The sequence below is a fragment of the Delphinus delphis genome, chromosome 2, assembly GCF_949987515.2.
Source record: "Delphinus delphis chromosome 2, mDelDel1.2, whole genome shotgun sequence".
Classification (NCBI taxonomy): Eukaryota; Metazoa; Chordata; class Mammalia; order Artiodactyla; family Delphinidae; genus Delphinus; species Delphinus delphis.
The window spans coordinates 85,360,801-85,388,178 of NC_082684.1; the positions used below are offsets into that span (position 1 = coordinate 85,360,801).

The 27,378-nt window shown below is 52.2% G+C and overlaps 1 protein-coding gene across 1 annotated transcript; it reads left to right on the forward strand.

Annotated features, from left to right (window-relative positions):
- Positions 1-6,954: 6,954 nt before the first annotated feature.
- TYRO3 (TYRO3 protein tyrosine kinase) lies at positions 6,955-25,391 on the forward strand. Its single transcript, XM_060003562.1, has 19 exons — positions 6,955-7,151; positions 8,875-9,058; positions 9,283-9,383; positions 10,158-10,328; positions 11,773-11,859; positions 12,641-12,756; positions 15,494-15,671; positions 16,378-16,523; positions 17,047-17,191; positions 17,587-17,716; positions 17,797-17,897; positions 18,185-18,280; positions 18,622-18,702; positions 19,114-19,206; positions 19,665-19,786; positions 20,191-20,300; positions 20,487-20,646; positions 20,844-20,980; positions 23,379-25,391. The coding sequence occupies exons 1-19, from the start codon at positions 7,019-7,021 to the stop codon at positions 23,767-23,769; spliced, it is 2,682 nt and encodes an 893-aa protein (XP_059859545.1). The 5' UTR covers positions 6,955-7,018; the 3' UTR covers positions 23,770-25,391.
- Positions 25,392-27,378: the final 1,987 nt, after the last annotated feature.

Below are 27,378 nucleotides of genomic sequence, written 5' to 3' on the forward strand. Positions count from 1 at the left end.
AACACTGCAGGAATGGTGATAATGAGGAGAGGAGAAAACAGCCTCATTGCCTGCAAGGTGATTCACTTCTTGAGCATCCTGCCTTTGTTCGTGCCAATGTCTCTTTTTCCTTCCATCCCACCCCAGTCTTTTTCTTCCTTTAAGGCCTGGTTGGAATCAGCTCTAAACTTTCGCCAACTGGGCCTACTCACTGAACTTTCCTTGGAATCTTCCATCTGCACCACTTGTGTGTCATGTTGGGAACATACTGCCCACGATCAACTGTCTCCAGTTACCTTTTCATAAGTACGTACCCTGTTCCGTTGTATAGACTGTGAGTTCCTTGGGGGCATCAGGCCTTCTTTTTTGCATCCGTAATGCTCAGCACCCAACATATTGCCATGAACATAGGACCTCAGCAAATCATTGCTTGATTGAAGGCTGTCTTAGGGCAGCCAGTGTTAGTCCAGGAGTTCTCAAGCTTTAGCAGGCATCAGAAACACCTGGAGGGCTTGTTAAACCAGATTTCTGGGCCTCACCTGAGTTTCTGATAAAGTAGGTCTCCAATAGGACCCAAGAATTTGCATTTCTAACAACTTTCTAAGTATTCTACAGAATCCTTCTTTAGTTCGCTTGGTTTCAAGTGCAGCAGTAAATTTCAGCCACTAGGATTTAGCCAACCTTGGGGGTCCAAATTGTACTGACTGTTCAGAAGTTATGGTGAATGAGGGAGGGAAATTGGATCCAAAAATGCAGGAAGAATGAATGTAGAAAATCACTGTTTGCAACCACTAATCAAACAATCGCTCCAGACAGTAATCATCAATAACTGATAAAGCTATTAGGTAAAAGGTTGATGAGAACTTAGTATGGATCAGGTGGTCAACTTTTTAACCTACTGATGAATCTTAACATCACTAAAAGTGGGGCCACTGGACATAATGTGCCCCCTGATATGATGCCACTGAAAGTACAAAACATGTTCTAGGAAGCCTTCATGCCAAAAAATTGAAGCTGAATCTAGTCAGGCATCTAGATCTAACTATCATCTCTAACTACATTAAGAGACTATCAATTAAACACGTCATCCTTGTTTGTATCCTGATTCAAACAAACTTATAAAATGACGTTTTTTGAGACTGTTTGGGAAAACTGAACACAAACTGAGTTTTATATGATATTAAGTATTTTTAAAAGATTTTATTGTGTATGGGGAGTTCCCTGGTGGTCTAGTGGTTAGAATTCGGTGCTTTTACTGTCACGGCCCAGGTTCAATCCCTGGTTGGGGAACTGAGATCCCGCAAGCCAAGTGGTACGGCCAAATAAATAAATAAAATGTGTTTTTTTTTTAAAATGGGGCTTCCCTGGTGGCACAGTGGTTAAGAATCCGCCTGCCAATGCAGGGGACATGGGTTCGAGCCCTGGTCTGGGAAGATCCCACATGCCGTGGAGCAACAAAGCCTGTGCGCCACAACTACTGAGCCTGCGCTCTGGAGCCCATGAGCCGCGACTACTGAAGCCCACGTGCCTAGAGCCCATGCTCCGCAACGAGAAGCCACCGCAATGAGAAGCCCATGCACCGCAACAAGGAAGAGTAGCCCCCTCTCGCCCCAACTAGAGAAAAGCCCAGGCGCAGCAACGAAGACCCAACGCAGCCAAAAAAAAAAAATGTATTGGGTATGGATGTGGTTCTTTTTGAAAAATAAACTTTATTTTATTTTTAAAATTTATTTATTTTTGGCTGCATTGGGTCTTCGTTGCTGCGTGTGGGCTTTCTCTAGTTGCGGCAAGTGGGGCTACTCTTCATTGGGGTGCTCGGGCTTCTCACTGAGGTGGCTTCTCTTGTTGCAGAGCACAGGCTCTAGGCGTGCAGGTTTCAGTAGTCGTGGCTCATGGGCTCTAAAGTGCAGGCTCAGTAGTTGTGGTGCATGGGCTTACTTGCTCTGCAGCATGTGGGATCTTCGCGGACCAGGGCTTGAACCCATGTCCCCTGCATTGGCAGGAGGATTCTTAACCACTGCATCACCAGGGAAGTGCCAAATAAACTTTATCTTAGAATAGCTTTAGATTTACAGAAGAATTGCAAAGAAAGAAAGCTTCCATTTACCCCAAACACAGTTTCCCCTGTTATTAGCATCTAACATTAATATGGTACATTTGTTGGAATTGAAAAACCAATATTGACATACTGTTACTACTAAACTCCATACTTTATTCAGATTTCCTCAAATTTTCCCTAAGGTCCTTTTCCTGTTCCATCCAGCATACCACATTACATTTAGTTATCATGACTCCCTAGGCTCCTTTGGCTGTGATAGCTTCGTAGACTTTTTTTATTTTGATGGCTTGGACAGTTTAGAGTAATACTGGTAGGATATTTTGTAGAATGTCCCTCCATTGGGATTTGTCTGATGAGTTTCTCATGATTAGACTGGGGTTATGGGTTTTAGGTCCTCCCCCTCCTTTTTTTTAAAATATTTATTTATTTGGCTGCACCGAGTCTTAGTTGCAGCACGTGGGATCTTTGTTGCAGCATGTGGGATCTAGTTCCCTGACCAGGGATTGAACCCGGGCCCCCTGCATTGGGAGTGTGGAGTCTTAACCACTGGACCACCAGGGAAGTTCCAGGTCCTCCCCCTCCTTGAGGCTGGAGTATCTACATAAATTATTTGTAATTCTGCATGGGAGATTTGTATATGCTCTCCATGAATTAACTTATTAATTTATAATATACTTTTAAATTATTAATAAATTATAACTTATTCACTTATATATATTTGACCCTTTGATAAACCCCATCATTTTCTGTGTGTGTGTGTGGTTTTTTTGGCCACACCACATGGCTTGTGGGATTTTGGTTCCCCCACCAGAGACTGAACCCAGGGCCTTGACAGTGAGAGCGAGGAGTCCTAACCACTGGACCTCTGGTCCTAGAATCAGCCATTTCTCCAAGGATCCTTGGTTCTTTTTATTGGAAAATGGTATTAGAAACCAAGATTTGGGTGCTAGGTATACTCATTGCTACTGGGGTGTCTTGCTTTTTGGCCCTCCTCAGCTGACAAAGAAAATATATGTGTATACTGTTATATATACACATATCCATAATTATCTCTGTATGTAACCATCTGAATCTATATATGGATGAGTTTTTTTAAGTCTGTTACAGATACACAGTGTAATATTTACAGCTGAAATTAATTATATGACTAAGATTTGCTTTTAAAAACTCCAGCAAAAGAACAAAAAAAAAATTGGGGATAATACAACACAAGTGGCTAAGATAATCATTGAAGCAGAATGATGGGTACATTTGGGAGTCATTATACTCTTCTGTCTACTTGTGTGTATGTTTAAAATATTCCATAATAAAAAAGGTTTTAGAAAATAGACTAAATTGCCATGTTGCTATTAAAGTGGGTCAAAAAGAGCACTACAGACAGCCAGATATGTGGCATTCACACACAGATACATTTTTTCTCTCAGGGCCATCCCTAGGTGAAATTTTGAAGAGGACAACTGTTTTTCTTCCACACGTTTGGACCCATCTGCTGTTTCAGAAACCCCAAGCTTATTGCTCTCTTTCTACTTCCTAAACCTGCTTTTGGGGAAAAACCTGATCATTTGAAAATACCCCTTTCAGAGTGTGGTCTTTCCTAGGAACTTACTTTCTGCTTCATCATCAACTGGGCAAAAGGAGTGACATTGTTTCTGGCTTAGGGATTTCAGGCAAGGGATGTTTGGCAGGTACAGCAATAGTCCCCAGCACCCCTGACATCACACCTGTAACGTAGTTTTGCTCCAAGCCCCAAAGTCATAGATTCCCTGCATTCTCTAAGGTGATGAGGAACACAGACAGTCTGTGGTCTGCCCCATTCCTTAAAGGGAACTTCCCAACTCTTACCTCTTTAACCAGTAGTTGGGAAAGAATATAGCCTTGGTCACAGGGCCAGTGAGACTGCCATGACCCCATAACTCACGTTGGTTCCCCGCCACTCCCTGAGGTGGGGACAGGAGGTGGAGTCCTAACTCTGAGAAAGCTGAAGCAGCTACTTCCTGAGACTGCTGGAAGTTGCCATCAAGGTGTTCTGCTGCTCTGGGCAGGTGGTTCTCATTTCCAGTTTTGTCTTTGTCTTCTCTGGCTCCTTGGCCTCCTTGGACAGTCGTGGATTATAAAAGGCAGAGAGTGGGCAAATACTTACTTCACACGAGTAGGGTGATGCCAAGGCCCAACCTAGCTCCACCCATAATAAGGGGCTGCTGCTGGCCCTTCCTCTCTCCTGGGATAGATCATAACTGGCTCTGCTTCTGTTCTGAGGACAGGAACTCCTAGGACATCTGCTCATACATTAGGTCAAATACATTTCCTGTTGATTCGATTAGTTTCCTTCCAAGCAATGCATTTACAAAAGGAAGGGAGATCTTTGCAGGCATGTATTTGCAAAGGCAGCCAACCTCCTCCAGTCACACACACACATCTTCTCCCCATCCACCCACAAAGCGTCAGTCACATTTAGAGTTTGCACAAATGCACACCCTCCCTCATACATCACAATGCACACCCTCTCACCCACCTACACACCTCTTCCACAAAATCACACCTGCTCTCATACCCTTAAAGTATGTTCCTTTACTGTGCCCAGAGAGAGAGAAAGATGGGGGAGATGGGTAAGAAGAGTGGGTTGTGAGGGCTCAGGAAGGCAAGCATGCTGTGTAGGAGCTGGAAAGTCAGAAGACCAGGACCCCACAATCCTCTTTACCCTGAAAGTAGAAATACTAGGAATCGAGAGGGGTTCAGAAGCAGGGGTAGAGGAGGCAGGCACTCAGGGTGCCAGGCCCCACATGGACAATATGCTGCCCCAGGGTGAGAGTGATGTGCCTCAGCCCTGCAGCTGAGGTAGGAAGTTTGTCAAGGCTGTGAGTGGAGAATGCAGAGGTATTCATGATATGTTCCAGAAGCCCATTTTGCCTGGTAGCAAAGGATGGTCCTTGGTCTGGGATTCTCATCAGAGTTCAGGAAATGGGTTTCAGGGGGAGGGTTGGGGTAAGGGGTGAAAAGGAAGTGAAAGGCTGGGTTTGGACTCTGGGTTCAACACCTTCTAGGAGGGGTCTTCCCAGTGTCAGCCAGAGTCAACAATTTCCTTTCACTGGAAACTTGAAGTCCCCTCCAGAGAGGAGAGGTGGGAGAGAGGACCTTGAGAAATGATAAGTGCTCAAGTTCAGGGCTGCAGCAACCGCACTGCTGCAGTAGCCATGGCCCCGGTGAATCTGGCTTCAGCCCCAGACTGTTGTCTGCCTGCCCTGATCCGACTCAGCCTGAGCTCAGACACTGTGGATTCTGGAATGGAGCAAGGCTTTTCCTTTAGGAAAGAGTCCTGAAGCTGACCCACAGCGCCCCAGAAAATTGCCTGAGCTCTCAGTGAAATGGAGGCTCAGGCCCCTGCCATCCAACTCTAACAGCGCTTCTCCCTGTGATGCCGCCTGGGGGCACCCCCAGCTGGGTCTGAGACTGCCGCCCTGCACTGCTACTGTTGTTATCATTAGTATAATTAATAAACAAGCACTGATGGGGCCAAGAGGAAGAAGAGGCAGGCCTCTGCTGCTCAGGAGAATCCCTGAAAAGATCCAATGAGGCTGCAGGGAAGTGGAAGGTGGGTTGGAGGGGGCACTGAGTGGCTTGTCCCTCCTCCCCAACCAGGACTTCTGGGAAGGGCCCTTTGGAGTGTAGGCTCCTGGGGACAGTAAAGGCAAGGGAAAGAGGAGGGGAACATTTGGTAGACTGGATTTGGAACTAGCTCTTTCTCTGCCTGACAGGATGTCTGTGGGCACGGCCATCCCCTTGATTACTGGTTGTGGGGCAGGCCAAGTTCTGAGGCAATTATTCAGTCATTTAACAGGCATCTGTCTACTTACTTATGGCGTGCCTACTGTGTGCAAGGTGGTCTACTAATAATAGCTAATGTTTTATTGGATATTGTGAAGACAGCCAACTTTCACACCACATCCTGGGGCATGGAGGCAAAAAGCAGAGGAAGCAACTAAGGAGAATGACAGCCCCAAAAGATATGGGCCATTGGGCTTTGACCTATGTAGTGTAGCAGTGGGGATAGCAGATAAAACCTGAGTATTACCAAGATCTCAGAAAACTCAAGACCCAAGGCCCAAGGTCTTGGAGATAAAGGGGTGGGAAATGGAGTACGAAGATGGGGAATTTGGGCGAAAGGCTCATGAAAGAGGCAGGAAGGTGAGCTAGTATATCCTGTGGCGGGAGCACTGAGTCACGACAATTTCAGGGGGCCTCATGGTTGGGAGTATCTAGGGGATACTTTCTGTGTTGAGAGGAGGGTGCTGGGTTCTGTGATCAGTCTGGACAAAAGTTGGGGTGTGGTAGAGGCTTCTAGCAAGGTTTGGAGGGAAGGATCTGGAGTGTTGGGTTTGAAAAGATGCTGGAGTCCTTAGGGAAAGGAGGGGCGCGGCTGGGGTGCCCGTGTAGGGGACCGAGCCAGATCCGTGGATCCGGCCTTGGGGCAGCTGGGGCAGGGGGTGCCGGCCGGGGCTGCGGAGGTCTGCGGGGGGAGGTCGGCCGGAGGCCGGGCAGTCAGCGGCCGGGTTGGAGCTCGGAGCGAGCCGCCCGGGGCTCCGCGGGGGGGCGGTACGAGCTCCGGCTGCCGGCGGGCGGGCCGGCCGGGGAGGAGGCGGCGGCTCCGAGAAGAACATGAATCAGCGGCGGCGGCGACGGCGGCGACGGCTGTGGAAGGAGCGCGGTGGCCCAAAAGCGGCCTCGGGACCCCGTGCGGCTGACGGCCGCCGCGGCGACTCGCAGCGGGTGCGGGTCTCGGAGTGCGGGCCGCAGCGCCGCCCCTCGGGCCGGCCCCCGCCCCTCCCTCGGCCCTCCTCCCTCCTCCCCCTCCTCCTTCTTCTCCCTCCTCCTCCACTCCCTCCTCCTCCACTCCCTCCTCCTCCTCCACTCCCTCCTCCTCCTCCAGTCCCTCCTCCCTGGTCGCTCGCGGGCCGGGCCCGGCATGGTGCGGGGTCGCCGCCGATGGCGCTGAGGCGGAGCATGGGGCGGTCGGGGCTCCCGCCGCTGCCGCCGCCGCCGCCGCCGTCGCCGTCGCCGCTGCTGCTGCTGCTGGCGGGTCTAACCGCTCTGCTGCTCCCCGAGCCCGCGGCCGCAGGTAGGGGCTGGCCCGGGGGGCGGCGGAAAGCGGGGGGCTGCGGAAGGGCGCGGTCGGGGTCGGAGCCCGGGGACGGCAGCCGAGCGAGCCCCGGGCCTGGGCGGGCCGGAGAATTGGGTGGGGGGCTCCAAGCTGGAAGGCCGAGGCTCGGGAGGGGGGAGGGGGCTCAGCGGTGCGTTCGCCGCGGGATCTCGGGTCGCGGCCCCCACCCCCAACTTTCTCGCGTCCGGGCTCATCTGGCGGGGTTGTAAGGAAAGGAGCAGGGCTGCGGGCCGAGTGGTCAGCGGGGGGTGTTTGGGATTGGCGTTTCCCGCCTCGACGCTCCTAGCTGTTTGCTCTCCCCTCCCAGTCCTGGGGACCACATCTACCCGCCCCACACAAACGAAGGTCCCACTCTGAAGCCACAGGGGCTGGGACTGAGCACCCACCGGCACCCCTACATCATGTAGGTACAGGGGCTTCGAGAGCGCCCAGTCACAGAAAACACCTGGGCGTACTCTAGTCGCGGTGCCTTTTCCGAGCTTCCTGAAACTGGGCGTGTTGGAGAGGATGGTCTGGGGCAGGGTTGCTGATCTTTGCTCAGCCTTGTGTTCCCACATAGCCATGAGGCATTTGCCAATGGCAGGAGTGCTTCTTGCAGCACCGGGATCCCCAAGTTCACACTACACACCCCTGGGACTGCTGGGCATGTATGGGGTGTAAGGCTACCCCTCCTTGCGCTGTGGCTGGTCCTGAGAGGGTGAAGGGAGTAGGAAGAGACACAGGGCAGAGCAGCAGCCACCCAGTAGGCACCTTCTTTTCAGACAGCACTCCCTGCCTTATCAGCATCTCAGGGAAGGGAAGGGAAAGAGTGACAAGTATTTACAAGTGGAAGGGTGTATGTATCTTAGGATCAGAGCGCTCAGGATTTGCCTTGCATCACACAGCAAAGGGCAGGAAGAAGCAGAACTGGATTTCAGCTATGTTGATAGTTCACCTGCCGCTCTCTGAGGGTGTGTGTGTGTGTGTTCAGAGGGTAGTGCCCCTGTTGGTGTGAGAGTAGCTCAGGGGTTTCGGGCTCCCTGTTCAGGGCCCCTCCCCTCCCTTCTACCTCCTACCTTCCCAGCGCCTGCCCCTGCACCCATTCAGGTATTAATAGAGCGGCTGGCTGCCAGGAAGGCTGCCATGTGTTTTCTGACGTGGTTTTGCAGCCATATGTTCTCCACTTCAGGGGAGCACCCCCTCCTTCCCTTCCTCAGCCTCCTTACATTTGCTAGGGTGGGGTGCAGGGGGATGCCAGCAGCAGTGCAGGGCCTAGGCTGACACCTTGGGTGGAGAGCTGGCTGCCTGTTGCACTGACTGGGTGCAGCAGTGGTTCCCAGGGCAGTACCTACCCCAGGTGTATGAAAGCGCCCCACTGTTGCAGCCTGGCTTGCTTTCCTTTTGGTGGTTGGGCCTGACTTAACATTGCCCAGCAGGGAGGTACGGGGAAGAAGTCACTTCCTTACAGCTGGCAGGAACTTGGCAGTGGCAGAAATGGTGCCTGGAGAGCTTGTCATGCTCCTTCCCCCAGCCCGGGTCCAGGCTACCTTCCCTCCCACACTGTCCTGCCTCTGCTTCCTTGGCCATTGGCTGATAATGAGCCCCCTGACACAGAACCTAGGTTTTGGAGTAGGATGGGGGATATTTCTCGAGACAGGATCCCTCTCAAGCAGAATGACACATTCTCCTTCCCACCTCTCAGGCCTGAAGCTCATGGGAGCCCCAGTGAAGCTGACAGTGTCTCAGGGGCAGCCGGTGAAGCTCAACTGCAGCGTGGAGGGGATGGAGGAGCCTGAGATACAGTGGGTGAAGGACGGGGCTGTGGTCCAGAGCGTGGATCAGGTGTACATCCCAGTCAGTGAGCAGCACTGGATTGGCTTCCTCAGGTGCAGGACCGTGGGGGAAGGTGTGGGATGCCAGCCTGGGGACACGTTGTGTTCTTTCCATGGGGTTTGGGAGCTGGGGGCAATGCTGATGCCCAGAGGTCTGTGGTTTTTTTATTCGGCAACCTGCGGAGACTTCTAGAAGTGGGGGCAGGCTGAACCCATTGAATCTGCCCAGCAGAGCTGCCCTCCTTGACCCTGGGAGACCTGGTGTCCTGTTTCCACAGCCTGAAGTCAGTGGAGCGCTCTGATGCGGGCCGGTACTGGTGCCAGGTGGAGGATGGGGGTGAAACCGAGACCTCCCAGCCAGTGTGGCTCACGGTAGAAGGTGAGGAGGCAGAGCCACTTGGGCGTGTTGGCCTGGAGCAGATGCTGTCTGCTAGTGACCACCCTATGCCCAAGAAATCTGAGTGGAAGCTGGGCTGCCCCACTGCCCTCTGGGACCTGATTGCGCCAGACTCCAGGCCTGGAGCAGCCATGGAAGACCATACCCACTGGAGTCTGGGTATTTGAGAGCCAGAGGGGCAACTAAGACCCATCATCTATGGGGTGCAGTCAAGTTTCAGTTGTCTGACAAACAAGCCTCAAGCACCCATCTGGGGCTGGACCCTGTTCTGCCAAGTGGCCAGGCCAGGAGGGGGAGGGATGGGGGAGGGGAGGAAGGATCCGCAGCTGCAGGAGCTCAAAGCTGTGCAACCCCGGAAAACAAAGTGACTAAGAAAGTAACAAAGGGCTCTGAACGGGATCTGGGGCCTGCCAGCAGAACTCTGCTAAAGCTCCCGCCCCCTCCCCCTCCCTTACTGCCCCTCCCCCAACTCCCCACCCTCTGCCTCTTCCCTTGCTTTGAGAAGGGCTGTTAGAGCAGGTCTGAAAAGGGAGAATCTGTCAGGCCCAAGGGTACAGCATAAAGAATATCCCTGATGGGGCCAAAGAAGAGAAGCTTCCCCCCTCAAGCCAGATGCCTGTTCTGCAGTTGACCCAATCATAAGGGCCCGTGGGACCTTCCGCATAGAGGGCTTCAGATGGTAGCAGACTTGTGGCTTGGGCAGTCGGAAGCTGAGAGGTGGCAAGGCTCACTCCCCACCCGCCTTTTTCCCCCTAGGTGTGCCATTTTTCACTGTGGAGCCAAAAGATCTGGCAGTGCCACCCAATGCCCCTTTCCAACTGTTTTGTGAGGCCGTGGGTCCCCCAGAACCTGTTACCATTGTCTGGTGGAGAGGAGGCACGAAGGTTGGGGGACCTGCTCCCTCTCCTTCCGTTTTAAATGTAACAGGTGAGCAGCCTCAGGAGGGGCTTTGAGCAGGGGTGGTGAGGCTGGCAGAGTTCAAATCTGCTTAAATCACTGAGCCTGCGGTTGTGAGTGTCCAGAGTGCCTGGGTACGTGAGCTGCACCCACCATTACTAAGCTCATTAGTCAGGTGTGCTAGGCTGGCCTGGTGGGCTGATTAGTGGTGATCCTGCTGCGTGTGCCTAAGGAGATGCTGGAGCCTCTTTCCTTCGTTCACAGCAGTCTAGGCCGTGCACAGCTGGCCCTGGAAGATTAATGTGTGGGACCAGGGGCACCCATCCCCCCCCACCCCTCCCAAGGGAAGAAGCCAGGAACCAGCCCATGCAGAGCTAAGAGGAGTGTCTGGCAGACTTGCCCAGAAGTGAAGAGTCTCAGGCTGCAGAGTGGGGAATGGCAGGGGGAAGGAAAAGGGGGAGGGGGAAACCAGCACAAAGATACAGGGGCCTCCTCTTCTAATGGCCTTTTCCAGAAATCTCCAAACCTTTCCCAAACAACTGTATCTGTCCACACCTCCACACAGTTAGACCAGAAGCAGCCTCGCCTGCCCACCCACCTTGACCCCAGGATCCTCAGGCACATACCTTACACACTTGTGAGACTTGCTAACCTGTGAAACAAAGTTAATGTTTCTGGTCAAGGCTTGAACTGGCCGAAAAAGATGGGAGTCTGAGCTTAGTCTCATGTACTGTAAGGTGGGAGGGACGGACTCTGATCTGCCAAGTCCCTTAGGAATATGCATCTTCAAAGGAGGTGGACTGCAGGATCTGATCCTGTTCAGGAGGCGCTGGGTTGGAGCAGATGAGAAGGGAGGTTGGATTCAGGTCTCTCCAGATGTGCGTGGTTGGGACCGTCAGGTAGCCAGCTTGAGAATAAGCACTCACTGAACTCCCACTCCACACAGCACACTGTGCTAGGCACCATGGGAGATCAAGGGAGTACAAAGGAAATAGAAGCCATCGGTCCAGCCCCCCAGGAATTAGTATAACTGGGGAGATAAGACACATGCATAAGGAGCAGAGAACTATTGAAAGGCAGCGACTCTGCAAATAGAACAATGATATGGCACAGAGCAAACAGAGAAGGGCCCTGGAATGTGCAATAAAGTAGTGACCAGAAAAGGGAGGCAGCTTTGTACTGTCCGCGGGAGATGGGATTGTGGTGGGAGGGGCAGTATAACATTTCTCAAGTGCTTTACTGTGTGCCGTGCACTTTACATATGTTGCATCAGTTGGTTCTCACAATTCTCCCATTTGGGAGATGAGAAAACAGAGCCCCAGCCCTGGGATTTATATCCAGGCCCACACTGTGGAACCTTTCCTTTGGCTGGATATTGTAGGATATTCAGACCCAGAGCCTGACTATCCCCAATCCCAGACTGAGTGGGACTTGATGCTGGGGGGCGGTGCTGACTGAGGTTTTCTGGCCCCAGGGGTGACCCAGAGCACTGTGTTCTCCTGTGAAGCTCACAACGTAAAAGGCCTGGCCTCTTCTCGCCCAGCCACTGTTCGTCTTCAAGGTAGGAGGACCCTGGGAGGTGAGGGGTGGTAAGGCAGGGGCGTTCTCAGCAGGCTGTGGGTGAAGTTAGAATTGTTTGCTGTTCCAGCTCGCCTGGGTCCTGCTGGGATCTGACGGATGAGGGGTTAATTGGCATGGCCCCATTCCTAGTGGGAGCACCTGAGACCCTGCCATGGCTGAGATGAGAATAGAAACCTGACGTCACAGTAGATTTCCCATCACGAAGCAGAGTCCTTGGGAGGGAAGGAGGGAGGGAACCAGCAGGAGATGGTCAAGGCTCAGGCCCAATCTTGCTTCTGCCAGCCCCTGTCGAGGGAATGGGGGTGGGGATAACAGCCTAGCAGGATGATAGAGGAGACCCAAAGGGCTGCTGTGCACAGCGGGCAGGGTGGAAAGGGGAAGAGAGCCGGTGTGTGCAGGAATGGGCTGTGGCCGCAGGGTCAGCTGCCTCTCACTGGTATCTCCCAAGGCCGAGGTGCCATGCTCCCCCCCCGCCCCCCGCCGCCAGACACACATTATCTTACCCTATTTCTTGGTCAGACAGGGCCCCCGATTCAGGGAGCAGTAACCTCTCTCCACAGCCTAGGCGCTCTCTCGGGTTATAAGCAGCTGTTCGCTGCCAGTGGCTTGACTTGTGTATTACTGTGGTCCTGGTCGTGCTGAGTAGCCATCTTAAGTTTTTTTGGGGGGGAACCCTAGGGAGGAACTCAAGGCTCGACTCCCATGCTTTCTCCCTCTTTTTCTATCCTCCCTGGGCACTGACTCTAAGTCCCCATCCACAGCACTGCCTGCAGCTCCCTTCAACATCACAGTGACGAAGCTCTCCAGCAGCAATGCTAGTGTGGCCTGGACGCCAGGTGCTGATGGCCAAGCCCTGCTCCAATCCTGTACGGTCCAGGTAGGCTGAGAGGGCGGACAGGCTCTCCTGGCTGTGCCCCTTCTGGCTGCCTCGGTGGCACTTTGTTGACAGTGGTATCACGTTTACCTAGTCTTGCCCATGGGGCTTGGTCTCCAGCTCTATTCAGGTGACATTCCCTTACCAGGAAGAGCCCTGGCCACTGCCCCTTATCATAGGGTGCTCTAGCAATCAAGTGACGGCAGATCGGCTCAACCTGTGCATTCTTCAGGCTGGAAAACAGATGACTAGAGCAGATTGGGGATACCTGGAAGAGTTTTTCTTATGTGGGTGAAAACCCAAACCTTTAACTTATCTGATACCTGCATTCTTGTGCCCCAACCTCTGACCCATGCCAAAGAGAACGGGGGGACCAGAAGAGGTCCTAGGCCCCAGACAGTGGGAAAGCTGGGTAAGATGATACTAAAAATGAGGCAATTCAGGCTTGTTCATTTTTGTCTGTTCACTCAAAAGGTATTTAATGAGCACCTTTGACATGGTTCTAGGCAGTTCTCTTGGGCAACAAAGGCCCCTGCTCTCGGCTCCACCCTTTCGAGTATCCCACTCTGGCCCTCCTTTGGTTGCACCCCTTGCCCCTGGGCAGGGAATCCGTAGGGCCAAGGGAACACTCCCATCCAGCTCACCAGGACACACCCCTCTCCCCTTAATTTGAGTCTGCTTCTGGGGCCTATATGGGCCTCTCCCTGGTCCATCCTCCCAAGGATGGATCATGCTAAGGTATGTGCACCTCTAAGCTCAAAGGGCAGCCATTTGAGGGGGAGTAGGTATGCAGGCAGCACTGTCCACAGCCATGCACGTGATGTCCCTCATGTTGCAGACCTTTGGCTGGAGGCTGGCTCTTCTTGTGCCACCACATTCTGGCTTGGGACTCCAAGGATTTGGAGAATTATAAATGTAAACCCGATCTTCCAGGTTGTTTTGTAGCTTTGTTTGTCAATACATTAAGATAGAAAATGTTTTACTTAATAGTCTTTTCGCTGATTTTTAACGTTTAAATGTTTAGTCATATGGATCTCCATTTGTACTCTTGCCCTGGGTCCCCAAAATGTAAGGAGCAGGCCTGGTTCATGGTGCCCATAGGCTCCCAGTTACTTTGCTCTGAGAGTTTGCATTGGCATGTAAACAGTTACAAAGAGTGGTATCCACTCTTACATAATTATGCATCAAACAGAAAGGGGCATGGATTTTCTCGAGTATTTGAGAAAGACTTTCACAGAGAGAGTGGTATTTGCATTGAATCTTAAAGGATGAGTTGGACTTTGCTAGGAAGGTTATTCTCAGCAAAGGGAACAGCGTTTGCAAAGACATGGAGGCATGGAACCTGGTGTGGTGGCGGGTGGGAAGGGGTGGGTTGCAAGTGTCTGCTGATAGACTTTTTTAATTGAAGTATAGTTGATTTACAATGTTGTGTTAATTTCTGCTGTATAGCAAAGTGACTCAGTTATATATATATTTTCATATTCCATTATGATTTATCACAGGATGCTGAATATAGTTCTCTGTGCTATACAGTAGGATTTTGTTGTTTATCCATCCTATATAATACAAGTTTGCATCTGCTAATCCCAAACTCCCAATCGTTCCCTCCTCCTCCACTCTCCCCCTTGGCAACCACAAGTCTGTTCTCTGTCTGTGAATCTGTTTCTGTTTCATAGGTACGTTCATTTGTGTCGTATTTTAGATTCCATATATAAATGATATCATATGGTATTTGTCTTTCTCTTCCTGACTTACTTCGTTTAGTATGATAATCTCTAGGTCCATCCATGTTGCTGCAAATGGCATTATCTCATTCTTTTTTATGGCTGAGTAATACTCCATTGTGTATATATGTACCACATCTTTTTTATCCATTCATCTGTCAGTGGACATTTAGGTTGTTTCCAAGTCTTGGCTATTCTGCTGATAGACTTGAAGAGGCATTAACTCAAGTCCCCCAACCATCCCCCTACCTGTCCCATCTTCCATCTCATCTCACATGCCTAAGAAACCTCCCTGCCTTACATCATTAATTTCCTTTATTTTTTAAAAAAATTATTTATTTATTTTTGGCTGCATTGGGTCTTTGCTGCACGGGGGTTTTCTCTAGTTGTGGCGAGCGGGGGCTACTCTTTGTTGTGGTGCGCGGGCTTCTCATTGCGGTGGCTTGTCTTGTTGCGGAGCACAGGCTCTAGGTGCGTGGGCTTCAGTAGTTGTGGCACGCGGGCTCAGTAGTGTGGCACGCGGGCCCTAGAGCACAGGCTCAGTAGTTGTGGCTCATGGGCTTAGCTGCTCCGTGGCATGTGGGATCTTCCTGGAGCAGGGCTTGAACCCATGTCCCCTGCATTGGCAGGCGGATTCTTAACCACTGTGCCACCAGGGAAGCCCTAATTTTCTTTTTTTAAAATAAATTTTATTTATTTATTTTTGGCGGCATTGGGTCTTCGTTGCTGCACGTGGGCTTTCTCCAGTTGTGGTGAGCGGGGGCTACTGTTCGTTGCGGTGCGCAGGCTTCTTATTGTGGTGGCTTCTCTTGTGGAGCATGGGCTCTAGGGCATGTGGGCTCAGTAGTTGTGGCACATGGGCTCAGTAGTTGTGGCTCACGGGCTTAGTTGCTCTGCGGCATGTGAGATCTTCCGGGACCAGGGATTGAACCCACGTCCCCTGCATTGGCAGGCAGATTCTTAACCACTGTGCCACCAGAGAAGTCCCACATAATTAATTTTCTGTTTTTCTGTAGGTGACTCAGGCCCCAGGAGGCTGGGAGGTCCTGGCTGTTGTGGTCCCTGTGCCACCTTTTACCTGTCTGCTCCGGGACCTGGCACCTGCCACCAACTATAGCCTCAGGGTTCGCTGTGCCAATGCCTTGGGGCCTTCTCCATATGCTGACTGGGTGCCCTTTCGGACAAAGGGTCTAGGTAAGGGACTTGCAGAGCAGAGTACCTGGGCATGGATGAATGGGGCCGGGGGCTGGGGTAGTAGGGGTAGTGTTGGCTCCAGTTCTGAATGGCGTTGATTGAGAGAGGGCTACCTGAGAGGGAGGATCATGCATCAGTCAACAAACACTTTACTGAGGGCCTGTTGCTACCTGGAGATAAATCCAGTCCGCCTCCCATTCAGCTCTAGTTCTAGTGGGTGGGGCAGACAAGCAAAGTGGGAAAGATCAGGTAATATGGTGGTGAAGAGTGCCCCAGGGTGCTCCAGGAGTACCCCCATACAGAGATCTGAGGTCTGAATGATAAGGAAAGAGCCATATTTGGGGCAAATCACTGCAGGAAGAGGGCACAAAGTACAATGACCCTATGGCACAAACTTGCTTGGAGTTCCTAGCAATTGCAAGGAGGCTGGCAGGGTTGTGAGAGGAGAGTGAAGGATGTTGCTGAGGCAGTAACCAAGGTGATGAAGAGCAATACCCTGCCTAACTGGGATGGTACGGGTCCTGCCATTACCCACCCGTACTCCCCAGAGCAATGGGTGAGAGCAGTCAGACCTGGGAAGCAGACTTTTCCCCCATGTGTCGTTCTCTGAGCTATTTGGTTCTTTGGAGTTGGTTCCAAAGACCTGCATGGGATAGCGGTGGTGGGTAGGGCAGGGCTCTTAGCAACCTTCTTTTTTTGGGAACAGCCCCAGCCACTGCTCCCCAGAACCTCCATGCCATCCACACAGACTCAGGCCTCATCCTGGAGTGGGAAGAAGTGATCCCTGAAGGTCCTTTAGAAGGCCCTCTGGGACCCTATAAACTGTCCTGGGTTCAAGACAACGGAACCCAGGTAAGGAAAGCTTCTGCTGACTACTAGAGTCGGCCCTCAGGGCTCTGAGGCCTTCTGAGCTTCAGAAGGGCTGTCCTTGGTGAGCCTGGGGGCCTTGGTGGGCCTGTTACCATCCCGGGGAGTCTACCCCTCCCGCCCTCCCCTGCAAGCTGCACTCTTCATTGGATTATGTCTCCTGTTAAGATTGCCTCCAGTGTCCACTTTGAAAAGAAAGCAGGAAGCGCATTCCTGCACAAACTGGGGAAGGACACAGATAAAGCCTTCTTATCCTCCCCCACCCCCCAGTTCCCGCCCATCCCCCACGTCTGCATTCTCGGACTGAGCCTTGTTTGTGTTCAGGAGAGGCCTCTGCAGCCTGCGGCAGGAATGTGATGACTCCCAGCAGGTTGTGTTCCTGCAGCCCCTGAACCCACAGTGTCCCTAACCTCCCACGTTCCTAGCGAGACCTTTTTCTGACTTCAGGCCCCAGCTGGAGGCCTTTTACTCAGGCTCGGTGTGCGATGGGGGTTTTTCCTGGCTGCAGGGTGAGCTGACAGTGGAGGGGACCAGGGCCAACCTGACGGGCTGGGATCCCCAGAAGGACCTGATTGTGCGTGTGTGTGTCTCCAGTGCAGTTGGCTGTGGGCCCTGGAGTCAGCCGCTGGTGGTCTCTTCTCATGACCATGCAGGTAAGACCTGCAAGACCTGTAAGGGGAAGGGGGCAGGGGATGGAGGCTTTCAAGGGCAACCTACACTGATGGGAGGAGGCTGGCAGTGCCTCCCCTCTGAAGAGGCCCAAAGACTCAGAGTCAAGCACTTGAGGCCAGGGTTGTATCTCCTTCTCCTCCCCCTGCCCTCCAGCTAGCATAGAAATCCCTGGTCGTGCTGTAGGTCCCAACAGTCAGCGCCTGTCACTGACAGAGTAGGAACCCTTGGCTCTTCCTTTGGAACCTCTTTCCACTCTGGACCCTTACTGAGTGAGAGGAGCCTCTTGACCAGGCCAGATGGCCATCACTGGAAAATTCTAAAGGACCTCCTTGGAATCAGGCTAGCTCGTGCTGCTTCCTGCCCCTGTCTCCCACAGGCCGGCGGGGTGCTCCCCACAGCCGCACATCCTGGGTGCCTGTGGTCCTGGGTGTGCTGACAGCCCTGGTGACGGCTGCTGCCCTGGCCCTCATCCTGCTTCGAAAGACACGGAAGGAGACACGGTTTGGGTAAGGCGGGGGCACAGAGGGAGAGGCAGGTGGTAACTGAAGACCTTGGAGCTGACTCCAAGTCCTGGGTTTCCCTTTAGGCAAGCCTTTGACAGTGTCATGGCCCGGGGGGAGCCGGCAGTTCATTTCCGGGCAGCACGATCCTTCAATCGGGAAAGGCCCGAGCGCATCGAGGCCACACGTGAGTGAGTGGTGGGGAGCCATAGGAGGAAAAAGTGGGTTATCTTGGACCCCTATCTGCATTCCTCTTATTAATTTGACCAATAGGTCTGAACCTTGATGAGTCCTAAGCACACCGTGGAAAAGACACAGACCCATCCTCATGGAAATCGCCGGCCCAGCTGTGGGAGAGCTCACCTAAGCTCATCTCTGCTTTGAGGGTGGAGTCTGGGGTGCAGGAGGCAGGCTGGGTTTTGGATCTGGAACCAGAGAGGTCCCTCCCCTTTCTCACCACCCGCCTCCCCACAGTGGACAGCTTGGGCATCAGTGATGAGCTGAAGGACAAACTGGAGGATGTACTCATCCCAGAGCAGCAGTTCACCCTGGGCCGGATGTTGGGCAAAGGTGTGTGAGACTGTGCAGGGATTGGCATGAGTTGCCATGTCCCGGTGTGTTTGGTTGCTTCCGTCACTCTGAGGGTGTGGATTTAGGTCAGCTCCTATGAACGGCATATGCTTGTAGACTCCTGGGTTTGGGATGTTTGGGGGAATGGAGGCTGTGAACGAGGAGGGATGAGGTGTCATCACACCCAGCCCAGCATACTTTGCTTTGCTATGAAGGAGGGAGCCTCTTTCAGTGGCCCCAGAGTCTAATGATTTTGTGTCCCTATGAGGGGTCCCCTGGGAGGGCTCTGGGTTGGGGACAGGAGGCCAAGGGGACTTACCATCATTTGGATCGGTTCCTAGGAGAGTTTGGTTCAGTGAGGGAGGCCCAGTTGAAGCAGGAGGATGGCTCCTTTGTGAAAGTGGCTGTAAAGATGCTGAAAGGTGAGTGGAGAATAGTACTGGAGTGGAGTGAGGACGTCACTTGGGAGGGTGAAAGGGGTGGCTGATCCTGAAGCAGGCTCTGCTAGGCCCCTAGACTTTGCAAGACGAGTTAGCACTAAGTGGGATGCTGTCTGTACCATGTCAATAATTCACAGGCATAAACCCACACTCATTGGTGCCCCAGCCTTTGTGCCCTGCTGTCAGCAGTGACTGTCCTCTGGTTTCACTCGGGGTGATTAAAGCTGTGGTTGGTTGAGCCGTTTGACTCTCCAAACCAAAGGGAAGGCATGAGCGAGTGGAGAAATTGTTGGATAGCACCAGCCCGTGGGAGTTTCTCCTGCTCATGGCCGGACTGTTTCCTGGGCCCACTGGGGGCACATTTCCCTCACTCCCTCCCTCCTTTCCTCCCAGCTGACATAATTGCCTCAAGCGACATTGAAGAGTTCCTCAGGGAAGCGGCTTGCATGAAGGAGTTTGACCACCCACACGTGGCCAAGCTTGTTGGTGAGCCCCTTCTTGGGGGAGGTAAATGTAAAATAGGGCTAAAACTACGCTCCCCCAACTGCGAGGGCAGTTCTGTGGGAGAGAAGTTCGGACTTCGCCTGGTGAGTAAGCAGACACCAAAAGAGCAAGGAGCGGCCTGGCTGAAATCTGATCAGGCTCTAGGTAAGGAGTTCAGTTTGCAGACCCTGTTCCATGAAGGCTGCTCATATAAACAGAGGAAGAGGGGACAGAGAAGATGCTCCAGAGACTGGGGGGGCAGCCAGAGTCCCTCCTGGGTAGTCACCAGGCCAGTGTGGAACTTAATGAGGAAAGAGGTAGCAGAACCAGGGCTAGAGGTAGAACCCAGCAGGTAGGGTCTCATACAGATGCCTGAACCTTGACCTTGACCTTGAACCTGACCTTGAACCTGAACCTTGCCTTGACCTTTATGTGCCCCACTGACTCTCCCTTGTCCCCAGGGGTGAGCCTCCGGAGCAGGGCCAAAGGCCGTCTCCCCACCCCCATGGTCATCCTGCCTTTCATGAAGCACGGGGACCTGCACGCCTTCCTGCTCGCCTCCCGGATTGGGGAGAACCCCTTTGTGAGTGCCTGGGGTGGGAGCAGCCAGGAGTTGGAAAGGGACAAAGACCCTGGGAGAGAGGTTGGCTTGGTGGATAGGGCCAACTGAGTTGGTTGGGAGAAGGTGGGCTCCAAGTTTGACTTTTTTTGCTAACAGGCTTCCTTCTCCTTCACAAATCCCTGCTGGGAATTTAGGCTGGGCAAGGCCCCTTCCTGAGAGAAGAGTCCCGTGGAGCCCCAGACTGGGGGAGTCTTGACTTTTGGGTGCTCTCCCTCAGATTTGCCAAGGCTTCCTTGCACTGGGAAGCCCCTTCATCCCCTTCCTTTCAGTGAATCTGAGGACAGTCTTTAGGCTTTCTGGCCAGGGAATCCCATTCATCCTGCCCTGACTGGGTCTAGCCTGAGCTCGCCCTGTCTGCCCACCAGAACCTGCCCCTGCAGACCCTGGTTCGGTTCATGGTGGACATTGCCTGTGGCATGGAGTACCTGAGCTCCCGGAACTTTATCCACCGAGACCTGGCTGCTCGGAACTGCATGTATGTGAATTCTGGAGGGCTCGGGGTTGGGAGGCAGGAAGCAGTGCCAGGAAGAGCTAGCTAATGGTCAGCTCCCACCTGGGACAGTATCTGCTACGTGAGGGGACGGCTTGAGAACAAAGATGCTCTGGATTTAGGCTGCCAGCCTGGCAGAAGGCTGACCCCATCCTCCGACACTCCTCACAGGCTGGCGGAAGACATGACAGTGTGCGTGGCCGACTTTGGACTCTCCCGGAAGATCTATAGTGGGGACTACTATCGTCAGGGCTGTGCCTCCAAACTGCCCGTCAAGTGGCTGGCCCTGGAGAGCCTGGCTGACAACTTGTATACTGTGCACAGTGACGTGGTGAGCAGGGCGGCAGAGTGAGACTTGACGGTAACACAGTAGTGCGGACTAGTGCGTGGGTGGACCTTTAGCACTGCTCTCTGGGCTTTGGCTGCCCCATTATGAGGCCCCGGAGACCCAAGATATGCTTGCCTCGGGACTCTGCCTGGCTCAGGAAGCCTAGTGACATCTCCCCTCCAACCTCGATTCTGTCCCAGTGGGCCTTCGGGGTGACCATGTGGGAGATCATGACTCGTGGGCAGACGCCGTATGCTGGCATTGAGAATGCTGAGATTTACAACTACCTCATCGGCGGGAACCGCCTGAAACAGCCTCCGGAGTGTATGGAGGACGTGTGAGTGCCCCAGGAAGGGGATTCTGGGAGGAAACAGGTATTTGGGGTTTCAGCTCATGGCCGCCGCAACAGCTGCTGGCCCACTGGGAGCTCCGATCCGCAACTAAACTTTAATTTTTTTTCTTTTTTTTTTGTGGACATGTCCTCGTCATTAGAGGGAAGTCTGACCTCTACGCCAAACTCCCTCTTCATCTACTGCTCCTGTTTTCTTTCTCTCCCCCTTTACCATCCCATGTTTCTTGCTCCAGCCTTTTCCTATCACTCTGTTTTCTCCAGTTTCCAGGGAGAACCAGGAATCCCACCTAAGGGCAGAAGGTGCAGGGTTGAGCAACAGTGCAGGTTTCCCTGTCACCTCTTCCCCACCCCCACTCCTTCCCTAAGGCTGAGCTCTCCCTCCCCCTCAGGGAGTGCTGCACAGGGGCAGGAAAAAAACTGCTGCTCCCTCACATTCCTTGCTTGACAGGGAGGGGGCGCTGGGGGCGGGAGGTTGGGTTCCTTTCTTGTCTTGGCCTCCTCTCTGAGGGAGTGGAGAGACCTAAGATAACAAACTGAGATCCTGGGAGAAGGGTACTGCCTCCTCTCCTTTCTGAAGCCCGGAGCCCTTGGGAGTGGGGCAGGGTGGTGATACACTCACTGCACGGGGGAGAGTCATGAGCCCCTTGTGACTAGAAGACAGTATCACTAACATTAGCTGGGTTCTTTACAGGCATTCTTTCAGGTAATCCTCCTCTAACCCTGTGAGGAAAAGACTATTATTATTCCCATTTTGTAGATGAGGAACTAGGATTAAAGAGGGTAAGTAACATGACCCAGGTCACACAGCGATTAAGTGAATGAGTTGGGACTTGAATCTAGATGTGTGTGATTTTAGAATGTGCCTGTTAACCATGAACCCAACTATGATTTGTCTATTCTAGTATTATTCTACCACCCCATGCAAGCCAGAGTTTCCCTGGGCCTCCAGAGAACCTTTTCACTAGTACAAGTCTTAGTGAGGGAAGGAGTCCACAAACCTATTTCCTGCTCTGGGGTTGGACCTCAAGAGGTCCAAGAATGGAGACAGGCAGAGGAAGGCTCAGCCTGAATGGTAGGGTCCTCTTTCTCTAGGACAGTGGGTTTGAAGTGCCCTGAGGTTGGACTGTGGGAGAGAGGGCAATTTGAGTACATGAACCAGGCCCTACGTCTCAGCAGAGCTCAGGCATGTCAGGGGCAGAAAGGTCAGGTCTCCCGGTGGCTGTAGCCTGCCTCTGGAGCCACAGAGGTTCTGCTGGGCAGTGGGGACCAGGCCCTGGCTCAGTGTCATCTGGGGCTGGAGTTAGTGTTGTCAATAGAGGGTGGGCAGGCGCTGGCCTCCCACCAGGCAGCCTGGTGGACAGGCGCCAGTTGGCTCCTGGCATGGCCTTGACAGCGTATTCCAGCCTGGCCACATACCCATGGCCTGGACCATTCCCACGACCTATTCAGTGTCTGGCATGATTCCCCCCATCGTTGGAGGCCCCTGTTAGGAGGGCTGGAGTTGGAGGAGTGTTTGGGGCTTTAATCGTGGGCACAGGCAAGAAAGTCAGGCATTTGCTATTACTAGATCTGGTCTCAATCCTTTCCTGTTATTTATTTACTTACTTATTTTTTCTCAGCATGAGGCGTTCCCTGGGAACAGGGATAAGACCTCAGGGAATCTGCAAAGCTCCTGAAATTGTAAAAAGTGTCCCTGCCAGGGGAAAAGGGCTGGAAGCTTTTCTCAGATTCTCGAAGGTGAGAATCCTCATGAACAATGAGGATTTAAGACCCCCTGAACAGGTGAGGATTTGGGACAAAGGGTGGATTCCCAAATCACCCCCGTAAAATAACCCTGACTCCAGGCTGTGTTCCACAAGACAAAAACACTCCTACTACCCCTTCCCAAAATAGCGTAAGAGGGACTCTGGACCCGACCCACCTAGCTTCATCACTTTCTACCTGTGTGACCTTAGTCAAGGTTCTTAACCTCTCTGTGCCTCAGTTTGAACGTTGGTAAAATAGGGGTCACTTATTTCACAGTATTGGGAGAATTAATAATAAATGTAAAATGCTTAGAAGAGTGCCAGATACATAGTAAGCCCTATACATTACAGTGTTCAATTACATTTTATTTTCTTTTTCTTTCTTTTTTAATTTTTTTTTAATTTTTGGCTGCACTGCTCGGATTGTGGGATCTCAATTCCCTGACCAGGGATTGAACCGGGGCCACAGCAGTGAAAGCCCAGAATCTTAACCACGAGGCCACCAGAGAACTCCCTCAATCACATTTTTCTAAATCCTGGCTTCATATGATTAAAGGGCCTCTGCTTTTGAGAGAAGGACCCTCCTTCTCCTTTCTCTGGCTCCTCACTACGTCCCCTCACCCTTCTCTCTGCCCCAGGTATGAGCTCATGTACCAGTGCTGGAGCGCCGACCCCAAGCAGCGCCCGAGCTTCACATGTCTGCGAATGGAGCTGGAGAATGTCCTGGGCCGCCTGTCTGTGCTATCCGCCAGCCAGGACCCCTTGTATATCAACCTTGAGGGAGCCCAGGAGTCTGCCGAGGGAGGCAACCTGGAGCTGCCTGGCGGGGACCCGGCCAGCAGCGGGGCTGGGGATGGCAGTGGCCTGGGGGCCGTGGGGGGCACCCCCAGTGACTGTCGGTACATCCTCAGCCCCGGGGGGCTGGCTGAGCGGCCTGGGCAGGAGGAGCAGCAGCCAGACAGCCCCGTCAATGAGTCCCAGAGGCTGCTGCTGCTGCAGCAAGGGCTACTACCCCACAGTAGCTGTTAGCCCACAGGCAGAGGGCATCTGGGGCCATGCGGCTGGCTCTGCTGGCCACTGTGCTGGCTGACTAAGCCCTGCCTGACCCCAGCCCAGGCAGCAAGGTGTGGAGGCTCCTGTGGTAGTCCTCCCAAGCTGTGCTGGAAGGCTGGACTGACCAAATCACCCAATCCCAGTGCTTCCTGCAACCACTCTGTGGCTGGCCTGGCATCAGTTCAGGCCTTGGCTGGGTGGAGGTGGGCCAGGCCTGGTTGTCTAAACCCAGGCAGCTGGCAGAGGGGGTGGTTATGTTTCCATGGTTACCATGGGTGCGGAGAGGAGTTGGGCGAGGGTAGATCCAACCTTGTGGGCCCCTAGCCTCCTAGCTGAGCTGCCCCTGCTGCTTTAGTGCATGCATTGAGGCGTCTCTGGCCTGGGGGCCCATCTGTGCCTGTGCTTGGGGTTTAAATGCCCAGGTTTGCCCCTCCTCCCAAAGAGATGCCCTTGTATTATTCCCCTTTAGGTGAGAATTGGTAAGGGATTGGTACAGTCAGGTCCCAAACCCTGTAGCGGGAGGCAGTGGGACCCTCAGGGCTGAATCTTCGTCACCTTCCTGGTTACCCACCCTGTCTAGGCCAGGAGTAAAGTGCAGCTGACCAGGTCACAGCAAGGCATGCTGAATTACACAGGCTACCATTTGCCCAGCTTCTAAAGGCAATGCACTGAGCCCGGCAAGAGCAAGGGCTGCTGTAAGGCTTGCCCAGGAATGAGTGAGGCCAGAGAGGAGCCCAGGAGCCCCTCTTTGAGCCCTCCCGCAGTCTGTCTGAGCATGCTACCAAATCCCCAAATATCCTAAGACTAACCAAGGCAGCTGTGTCTGAGCCCAATCCTTCCACGCAGTGTCCTTTAGTGCCATCTTTCCCTCTAACTGGAGACCCTCTTCTGTCCCAAGTCTCCAGAGATGGAGAGAAAGTAGGCTTGATGGCTGGTGTGGCTGAGGGGGAGTTACTGGAGCCTGGACCCCAGCCCTGGTTGGGGGAGCCTCTGGGAGTGCATGGGGCAGGCCCTTGCTGTTAGGGACTTTTCCAAGCCATTAGATGCTGTTTAAAAACAGAAATAAATTGAAGACTAAAGACCCAAGACTTTGTCTCTTAAATGTTTACTTTTTTCCCAGATCACAAAAATGAAGCATCTCTGCATAGAGAAAAGTTTGGAAAGACATATGCCAGAATGTTCACAGCTGTTATTTTTTATTTTTTTATTTTTTGCCTTACGCGGGCCTCTCACTGCTGTGGCCTCTCCCGTCGTGGAACACAGGCTCCAGACGCGCAGGCTCAGCGGCCATGGCTCACGGGCCCAGCCGCTCCGTGGCATGCGGGATCCTCCCGGACCGGGGCACGAACCTTCATCCCCTGCATCGGCAGGCCGACTCTCAACCACTGCGCCACCAGGGAAGCCCCACAGCTGTTATCTTTACCTGATGTGATTAAGGGAATTTTTTTCCTTTGTGTTTTCTAAGTTTTCTTCATTGAGCACAAAGTGCTTTTGTAATTACACAAGGTCCCAAAGAATCTTATAGTAAAAATAATACATAGTCATAGATGATTAGGAAAATGCAGAAAGTCATTAAATGCCAAATACCTGTAATCCTATCACCATTGACCTTTTGAAAATGCACGTGTTTTGAAAAAGTTCTTTATCTTGGAACAAAGACAAAGAGACTACTTTGGCTGCCTCCTAACCCTCTATCAGACTGTCTGTTGGGTGTGGAGACAGCTCTCACCTTCACAATGTTACCTGGAGCCAGGAAACTGGGAATAAGTGGGCAAGGAGAATGTTGAGCCTCTTGAGGATTTGAAATAAGAGCATGAAGTTTGCTTTCAAGTATTTCCATTTGAAAACTTTAGAAGCTTTTAGAGCAAGCTTATGGGAACAAGACGCAGGAGGCATGAGAAACAGCCACTCTCTGTGTCGAGGAGTGTGGGAAGACTGTGAGGGACACAGGTATTGCCCTGCTGGCTGAGGGCAGTGGAATGGGGCGGGTTCTTCTGAAAGCAAATATCCTGAGAAACCTGTTGCTGGCATTCCAGATTCTTGCTCCCATGTGGATCGTGAGACCTGAAGTAACTTCCAGGGAAGTGGCTTTCAGAATCTTTCCTTCTTGTGATTAGCTTTAACTGCAGGTAATCATTATCTGTGAGGTAATGTTTGGGAATTATTGACTTGGAAGTCCTGTACTCTTAAATAATTGTCTGCTATTTTTTTCTTTTTTAAAATATTTATTTATTTATTTGGCTTGGTTGTGGCATGCGGGATCTTCGTTGCCACTTGCGGGATCTGCAGGATCTTCAGGATCTTTGTTGAGGCACGTGGGATCTTTTAGTCGCAGCATGTGGGATCTAGTCCCCTGACCAGGGATTGAACCCATGCCGCCTGCTTTGGGAACGCAGAGTCTTAACCATTGGACCACCAGGGAAGTCCCTAATTGTCTGCTCTTAATGGGCTCCTGGTATTATGTGCCAGGCACGGTGCCTAGTGCTTCAAGTATGTTATCTCATTTAATACAGGGAATATTCCTATAAAGTGGGAATATAATTATCCTCCAAAAGGACAGAAATGCAGAGTAAGTAACTTGTCTAAGGTTATGTAACTAATGAATTGTTGATTCAGGCTTGAAACCCACTAAGTAAGAGAGCAGAGCCTGTGCAACTCTCCTACCACTCCAGAGAGCACCTTGAAGTTTCATTGCGAACATGTCATCTTTTGGGTGAATGCTTGTCGATAGTAGACACCTTTAAAAATGCACAGGAATTCCAATAAGTGTGTGTGTGTGACAAAGTAATGTATTTAAATCGGAGATACCTATCAGTAATTAAATCGGTTTAAGTAATTTTTCAGCTCAGTCTCTTTTCCCCAAGCACATTGGACTTTGGCACCTCCAACAGTCAAGGGGCTTGAGGTAGGTGATAATAGTGGAATTTTTAAAAACTTTCTTATGGAAGTATAAAACACATACAAAAAAGTATACCCATCAGAAGTGTACAGTTCTTAAGAATTTTCACAAACAGATCCAAATAACCAGTAACCAGGTCAAGAAACAGAATATTACCAGCACTCCAGAAGCAAGTCATGGGCCCTGCCCCATGTCTGTCCCCTCTCTCCTCTCCAGAGGTAACCTCTATCCTGACTTCAAACACCATGGATTGGTGTAGTTTGTTTTGAAGTTCATATAAATAGAATCATGTAGGTTGGATTATTTTGTGTTTGCCTTCTTTCACTCAGCAGTGTTTTCCAGAATCATCAAGCTGTTGTCGGACCCAAGTTCATGTGCCTGATGCACAGTGAGGCCAAGCAAACCAAAATGGTGAAGTTCGGAGCAAAGAAAGGTTTACTGCAAGGACCCACCAAGGAGAACAGGCAGCTCTTGCCCAAAAAGGCCGAACTCCCCAATAGTTTTGGGGGAAGAATTTTGTTTGTTTGTTTCTGTTTGTTTGGCTGTGCCCGCAAGGCTTGTGGGATCTTAGTTCCCCAACCAGGGATCAAACCCGTGCCCCCTGCAGTGGAAGCGTGGAGTCCTAACCACTGGATTGCCAGGGAATTCCCAAGGGAAGAGTTTTTATAGACAGAATTTGTGGGGGA